Genomic DNA, 8111 nt, shown 5'->3' with positions numbered 1-8111 from the left:
ATCTGATGAAATTAATGATGAGAGCAAGTCTCAGATTTTATTCAACAAGAAGTTTCAGAAAGAGCTGTCACCTCTACTGTTAGCCAAATGAAGTCCCAGCTTTGTGTTTATTGCATAAAGTCAAAAGCACAGAATGAAGAAAGTTGGGCAGAGATGGCTCTAATGAGACACTGGTGTTTTCCCAAGAGTAGACAGTGCATGGAAAACAATATTTGCATCAGTTTACACATGAGATGTAAAACAGTTTGAACCTCAATTTACATATGAGTTTTTAACAAGTGAATTAAAACTGAAAATCATATTAAAAACACTTCATGCTTAGAGAAAAGTAATTTGCTTTATTTTATGATTGACAATTTCAACAAGAATATAAATTAGATATAATTATACAAACTGGAAAAAGGATCTTTACATCCAAACATCACTCTATTAATGGGCACTTTAAATGTATTTAATAAAATAAAATTAGATTGTTATGGATATCTACATATGGGAATCACAAGAAAGAAAGCAAAACCAATAATTCTGTTTGCCCATTCAGTAATTCACAACAATTTACATAAAAATTCCCACAACTGATTTCAAAAACAGAAATGTTTTATTTTCTATGAACACAAACTGTGCAATTCTAGTGGCCATACTTTATATAATATTGCTTAAGGCAATCTACATAGGAAACATAATCAAGATTCATAATTGCACAAACTTGCAAGGCCTTACATTTCTTATCACAAATTACACTGCTGTCATAATTCACAAAGAAGTAATTGTAGTATTTTATGAACTGCTTACTGTCAGGGACTGCAAATTGTTTAGCTAATCCATATAAACTTTTTGGCTGCAAATCCTCAATGTCATAGGTCTGAGTTAGGATATATTCCAGCTTCCAATTGGCATCTCCCTTTAGATTTGCATCTGTCAGATTCAGATAATACTGCAACATATCCTAAATTTAAAGACAGTAACAAACTTGGTTCACTTTTATGGCATATGAAGCATTACAAAATATGAAGAGTGCTTATTAAGATTTATGTGACGTTTTTAAAGTTGTTGTCATTAAAATTGGTTTCAAAGAAAATGCTCAATAAAATCTGTCATCACTTTTTAAATTTTAGAAATTATAAAAGGATATATAGTAAATAACCCAAAATATAAAGAGAGATGTACAAAATAAAAATTTTTAATTTCATTTAATTCACACAACTCAAAGGTGACTACTGCTAACAGCTGTGTGTAGTATGGTAGTGTGCTAGAGGCTGCTCAAGCCAGCTCACAAAAGCTGACTGAAGTGTTCAGAAACATTGGAAAGTCAGACAATGTCACTTTGGTACCTTGAAATTGTCCACGACAGGAGTATTTCTATCTTGGAAATCAACAAACACTACAAATCAAGGCACTAATTTTCCCAGTGAAGCAATAGCTAAATGTTTTTCAGCACTGCAATGTACAAGTTTTGTTCTATTCTTTACATACAAAACAAAGATAAATATTTAGAAAATATATGTCTATTTTGACTTCTCAAAAAAAAGGAGTCATACTATATAAAGTATTTTGTACTTTTAAAATTAATGCAAATTAAGGGGAATCATTCCATGTCAGCATATCAGTATACACACACAAACATACACACACACATATAATTCATATAGGTTATATATATATATCGTATATATTCATCTATGTACATGCATAGACATGTATGGGTATGTGTATATATCTGAGGTTCAGATCCAAAAGCATGCAACTAACAGTTGTAAAAGAATTTCTTTGAATTAGTTTATCAATTGTTTTATTCTCCATTTAATCGAACATATCTGAATGAAACCAGATTTTTGTTGCCCTATTTCCTTGTTATTTTAAGGAATAAAAGAGTTATATCTTATTTAAATTTATTTAGGGAAAATGCAATTATATAAACAATTGCTTTACTAGTGGAAAAATCTTTCAAATTATATTTGTAGAGAGAGGCAGTTACCCAAGCTAAAGTACCTATAACCTAAATGGCCATCCTTTTGGTGCTATATTGTTCTAAAGCAGAGTCATGAATATGCTCCAGAGAACTTTTGTCTCAAAGGCAAATGTCAAGTTTGAATTTTTTTCTTTACAAAGATTTGATGCAAACATGTATTGAGCACTTAGTATGAGTTAATCATCTCTCCAAGTATTTCACATAGATTTGTCCATGGAATCCTCACAGCTACCCAGTAAATTCAGGCATATTTAATTCCCACTTTAGGGATAAATAAACTAGAACATAGAGAAGTTCAGTAATATAGCCCAAGAGAAGAATATGATCCCAAAGCCTACACTCTTCTTTATAGTTATGCTTTGGAAAAGTAATTAATATGGCTTAGCAAAAAATTTCAATTTGCATCCAAGTTCATAAATAAAGCACTATCCAATGAACTCTTCAGTAAGTGTGAAGTCCTTAGAGAGATAGATACAGTTCCCAAGACTAACCTCACCAGCCCACACTTAGAAAGTACTGACATTCCAAACATAATATATATATGTATATATTATATATATATATATAATGAGACTGCAGCATAAAATACATCGCACAAGGCTGTGCTGAGAATCATTCAACTAAAATAAAGAAAATTGCAAAGATATGCATAAATATGGGGTCAACTCTGAAATCATGCCAACTTACCAATAATGTATAATCACAAGGCTTATACTGAAATAATCGGACACCAGGATTATTAGTTTCTTTTTCTAAAACACCCTTTACTGGTGTAACAGCAGGAGCCACAAACAAAGAATTTACTGGACTTCCTGGAGAAAAAATATGTAAATTTTCTTTTAAATTGAGCTTAACTATATTAAAAATAGGAATAGCTTCCAGGTTAAGAGATTAACAGACATAATAGACAAATGATGTATGATCATTGATGAATCCTGACTTGAAACAATTATAGAGACACTTTTAAGAAAGCAAAAAACTCATAATATCAATACCAAAGAATTAATGTTGATAATATGATTATATAATTATGGTTCTATCAATTCTCCATATATTTTATAATGAATTCAGGAATACATAGGGCTGACATAAGATCTGATGTTTGATTTCACTTTTCAATACTTCATTTTAAACACTGAAGTGTACATATGCACACATACATGTATGTATGTATTCATGTATGTATGCATATGTATATACATATATATATATATACAGTACAGATTTATATAAAAAGCAAATGTAGCAAAACCTTGATAGATGTTGAATATGAATGATAAAATCATGAATATAGATGGATGTTGTATCATTCCCTCTACTGTTTTATATATTTGAAAATTTTCATAATAAAAAATGTTCAAGTCTATCATAGGAACACACACAAAAAGTTTTGGACTAGTTCATTCTGTACCTCTACCTAAAACCATATACCACTATTTATATACTAAGAATTTGACTAAAGTGTCACAATGTTTGATTATCTGTTATAAAAGTAAATTTTTTTCTGAGTGAAAAAATTTTCTCAAATGCTAGAAAGTAATCATTTTTACCAAGCTAACTCATTTTAGATGAGAGGTAAACATTTGAAAATTGTTCCCCAATCATGAAAGAAAATGCACATTGATTTTCCTTCGGTCTAGCATAAAATCCGAACTCTGATGTTTTAACTCTCAGTGTCCTGCTAGATAGAGCTTCTTTCCTTTTCTTTTCTTTTACTGCTGAATAAGCAAGAATAGCAGTTAAGCACCTATAGGTAAGTCATTGTGTAAATTGTGCTCAGATTTTTAAATTATGAAAAAGAGAAATTTACCTCAATTTCTTTTTATATGACAAGTTATTTTTTTAACTTGTCATATAAAAAGAAATTGAGGTAAGTTAACAACAGTAATATCTTCCTAAACTCAGGTATCTGAAAGAAAATTGGAGTGAGCTAAGCATTTCAGGTATTTTTATGTGGACATCAAACAAATGATGCTGGCTCTGTGCATCTAATAGGAGCTTATAGTGCAGAAATCTAATTACAGGCCTAGTCTTTTGATTTGGACATTCACCATATAACCATTAAAGGTATTCACAAAAGGCCAGTGCTGACAGGTTTTTTTAATCAAAGATTCTGAGTTCCTGAATCAGTAAACTTATTAGATAGTCACTGCTTTACTCCAGTATCTTTACTGATCAGATGCAGCCAGGTACAGTAGTGCATACCTGGAATCCCCATGATTCTAGAGGCTGAAGCAGAAGGATCACAAAGCCAGCCTCAGCAACTTAATGAGGTCCTAAGCAATTTAGCAAGACCCTGTCTCAAAATAAAAAAATAAAAAGGGCTGGGATGTGGCTAAGTGGTTAACCATCCTGAGTTCAACTCCTGGTACCAAATTAAAGAAAAAAAAAAACAAAACTGCAAACAGAATGTCACACTACCTTTTTTATCTGAAAGAACCATAAAGCTGTCTTTGTGATTATGTCCATAGAATTGTCCTGCAATGATATTGCTATATCTTCTAAAAATATCTATCAATTTCTCATTGTAGTATTGTCTCATTGCTGTGATACCACTCGAAAAAGGCAGATATCCTACTGGAATATGTGCAATGATGTACACCTGGAAAAAGAAATGCAAGAAAGGCCTTATGAGACTCTTTTTGCACATTTATCATAACTAAATGATATTTGGATACCCAACATTGAAAGTATATTAATTAAAATTCAGAAATCAAATATACCAACTCTCCTATTTATGACAAAAGAGAGAGAAAATTATGAAATTATTAAGTTCACTACATCTGCATTTGCCTCATTTATACTACACGGTTGATAATATATAGTAACTATGACCTTGATCTTAATTTTTTAAATCTTTAAATTTTAATATCATCCTTAATATCTGTGTCTGGTCAAGTCAATAAATAAACAAATTTAGCCTTCTGTTTATCCATGATTTGAGTCTATGGGATCTACCTTTTCCTTATTTTGCTGCGAGCTGTTCAGAGTATCTTCTAGCCATTCAAATTGACTTGCTGGGTCAGTCTTGTTCAGGGTCATGACATTTGGACCATAGTACAAGTTTGTGTTTAGACTGATGATCCTAAGGTTTGGATTACTTGTGACTTTCTGTGAATAAAAACCACCTGTAAAAACAATTTAAAAAATACATCTTAGAAATGCATATAATCAGGAAGCTTAGACCTGCCTCTCACTCTTTAAATAACAATCGATTTAACAAACATTTCTTGAAAACCTGGTATGTGCCAGGCTCAGTGTATACATACTGAGAATACAACAATTGCAGCCAATATTCAGATGAAAAAATAATTAAATGTTTGGGTATTAATTAATTAGACTGAATTTTATAAAAGAAAGAGTTATATATCAACCCCTGATTGAATAGGATGGAGGAGTTAAAATGAACAATGGTGAAATATAAAATCTAAATAATGCGAATATACCGAGATCTTGCTAGAGACTACTAAAAAAAAAAAAAAAAAATGTCAGATAAACCAGAGGTGTTACAGTCCCCAGTGGAGGAGAGACTTAAAAGTTTGATCCCATTCAGGCCTCTGAACTACTGGGAATCATCACTCATGGGTCTGCTGCATTGGTGCTTCCGGAGTTAGATAGTAAGAGCTTGGGCGAGCTTTCTTTGCCCACTCACAAACTTTCAATGACTGATTGCTACTTCTTTAATTTCTTTTTCTCTGTAGCCAGAACACTTTATAATTTTTACTATGGTAGTAGCAGGGTTGTTTTTGAAAAGCTGTCCCTTATTTCCTAGTAGTAGAAGATGACAGCAGTTCTCACTTTGGGCTCTTATTATGATAAACTTTGAGTTCCTTCAAATCACTTTTGCTTTTAAGACTTTCACTGAAAGCCTTTTATGATGTTCAACTCTAATCTCTAAGTGGAAGTTAGATAATCATGGTTGAAGTGGATATCATTGTACAACTCATATGGCTCTTTCTTAGGACCAGCATTCCACATCAGCTCTTTTGTGCCTTCCTCTCATTGTGTTGAGCTGAGCCTCTTTATAATCTAGAAAACATCTCTTTAGGAATCTTGATTATTTTTATGGCTCTTCTTTCAATATACACAAGCTCTCCGTGGGTGTTTCAGGTTTGGGAGGATAGGACTAGATATCATTCCCCAGATGAATAAGGTCCATGGCCTAATTCTAAGATAACAGGACTCTAAGTCATACCTACTGTGATTGGTTGAGCATTAGCAAAAACAACAGTAAGAAAATAGTGGCAAAAGGTTTAAAGAAAGTAGTGAAAGACAGACTTTGAACTGAGAGAAGTCCAGTCATTAAGTTAATAATTCTCTCAAAAAATTAAAAGACTAAAAGTTAAGTTTCACAGATCACCACTGCAGTGAAGTTGAGAAAACATCAGGGTTTACATCCTTGTGTGTTGGGAGCCAGTGGAGAAGGAACCTTCAGACAACACCCAGGAAGGCCTCACCAGGCACTTGCTCTACATGACTTTTCCAAGCACCTCAAGGTCCATGTGAAAAGCTTAGTTAGTCTCACTTTGCCAACTGTTAACATTGTAAAATATGCTTGCTGGCTAAACGTTAGCATCCTTTCTCTCTTTTCAATCAATTTTCCAATTGAAAACATATACTTATTTACATTCTAATTTGAAGTTCAGCTTTTGCTTCACGTCGAGCATCCTGATTGAGGGTGGAAAGGAAGAGATGGAGTTCCCTATAAGATAAACAAGTTCACATCACATGGCAACGTAACTACTCACCATCCTTGGCTCATCCAAGAAAACACTCAAGACTTAATTCTAAACAACATGAATAAAAAAGTAGGTAAAATGGGGATACTTTTTCACTTACCTTTCCTTAAAGTACTAATAGCTTCTTCATCTAGCCATGGTTTCCAGAGGTTGGCCACTGCATTGTACACTTCACTGGTGACTATAGGCAGCTGATCCTGACCACAAACAATATAATCCACATTGAAACTTCAAAGATATTAATTAATTAATTAAGCTTTAAAGGATTAATTAATTTATATATTACTTGAGTGATGACTACTGTGTCAAGCATCTGTAGACACAGGCTGAACACTAGATAGATGATGTCTTCAAGAAATTGATAACTTAGTTGGGGGAGGAGAGCCAAACATAATCAACCATGAGACATTGTGCTACCACAGAGGTCCTGGGAGCAGAGAAGCAGGGATAGTCAAGTTAGAGAGGAGTGCAAAGAGAGCAATCACACCCAGTTTTGCATGGTGACTTCATCAGGTTGACAAGAAAGGCCACCAAAACAAAACAAAACAAAAAAAAAGGCTCAAACAAGGACCCAGAAGCACAGAGAGCAGTGCTACAAACAGAGAAAACTCCTGTTTTCATGTGGCCAGGGTCTATAGCATGGACATGGGAGTTGTGTTCATGAAACAGATACTGAAGACAGGTTGGAGCCTGAACATGCAGGGCCTGGTCTAGCATGCTGTGGGAACCAGAAAAACATGATTTAAGACTTTAACAAAGTCCTCTGAATGCTACAACTACTATGAAGGTTCTCAGCTCACTCAATAAAGATTTACAACCACATGTTTCTGACTTGAAGAAGTGTCTTAATGGCCATTTAAGTTATATCAATATGCTTTGATTTTTAAAAATAATACTTTATAAAATATAAAGCATTTTCATCTTTAAGTGTCTTTTTATTGTATCAATTTTCTTAAATCATTATAAAGTACCTTTGTTTTCCTGAAATATTATTAATAGTGACATAAACTCTAGGAAGAAAGAATTTTTAAAAGTGCTGAATAAAACATCATAAACCATTTGTGAAATTGGATAATAATTTCTAATGTTTAAAAAAATCTGAAAAACTAGAGCCCTCTTCTTTATTCATATCATTTCCCTGAATACACAGCCTGAATAAACCTATATCTTAGAGGAGTCTCTTGTCAACATGGATCAACAGGGGAGTAGAAGAAGGGGATTGAGAGGGAGGGAGGAGGGATGTGATAAGGGAAAAATAATGGAATAAATCTGACCTAACTTTCCAATGTTCACATAAGAATATACTAGAGTAAATCTCACAATTATGTATATCCACAAGACACTAAAATTATATATATAATATATTATATATATATATATATAATGCCATATATATATATATG

The 8111-nt window shown here is 32.8% G+C and overlaps 1 protein-coding gene across 3 annotated transcripts in view; it reads right to left on the bottom strand.

Moving 5' to 3' along the window:
- Nucleotides 1-318: 318 nt before the first annotated feature.
- Nucleotides 319-8111, bottom strand: part of Smpdl3a (sphingomyelin phosphodiesterase acid like 3A) — a 17086-nt gene continuing 9293 nt past the window's right edge. For all 3 annotated transcript variants that reach the window (XM_048797085.1, XM_015500854.2, XM_015500865.2), the window contains exons 4-8: nt 6809-6905; nt 4928-5097; nt 4391-4571; nt 2657-2781; nt 319-946 (exon numbers count right to left, since the gene is read on the bottom strand). In XM_048797085.1, the coding sequence (XP_048653042.1) occupies nt 629-946; nt 2657-2781; nt 4391-4571; nt 4928-5097; nt 6809-6905 (891 nt within the window). In that variant the 3' untranslated portion in view covers nt 319-628. The remainder of the gene's footprint in view (nt 947-2656; nt 2782-4390; nt 4572-4927; nt 5098-6808; nt 6906-8111) is intronic.

The sequence above is a fragment of the Marmota marmota genome, unplaced genomic scaffold (assembly GCF_001458135.2).
Source record: "Marmota marmota marmota unplaced genomic scaffold, marMar, whole genome shotgun sequence".
In the NCBI taxonomy this organism is placed as follows: domain Eukaryota; kingdom Metazoa; phylum Chordata; class Mammalia; order Rodentia; family Sciuridae; genus Marmota; species Marmota marmota.
Note: the sequence above shows the minus strand (reverse complement) of the source record. Positions and strands in the feature narration are given on the sequence as shown.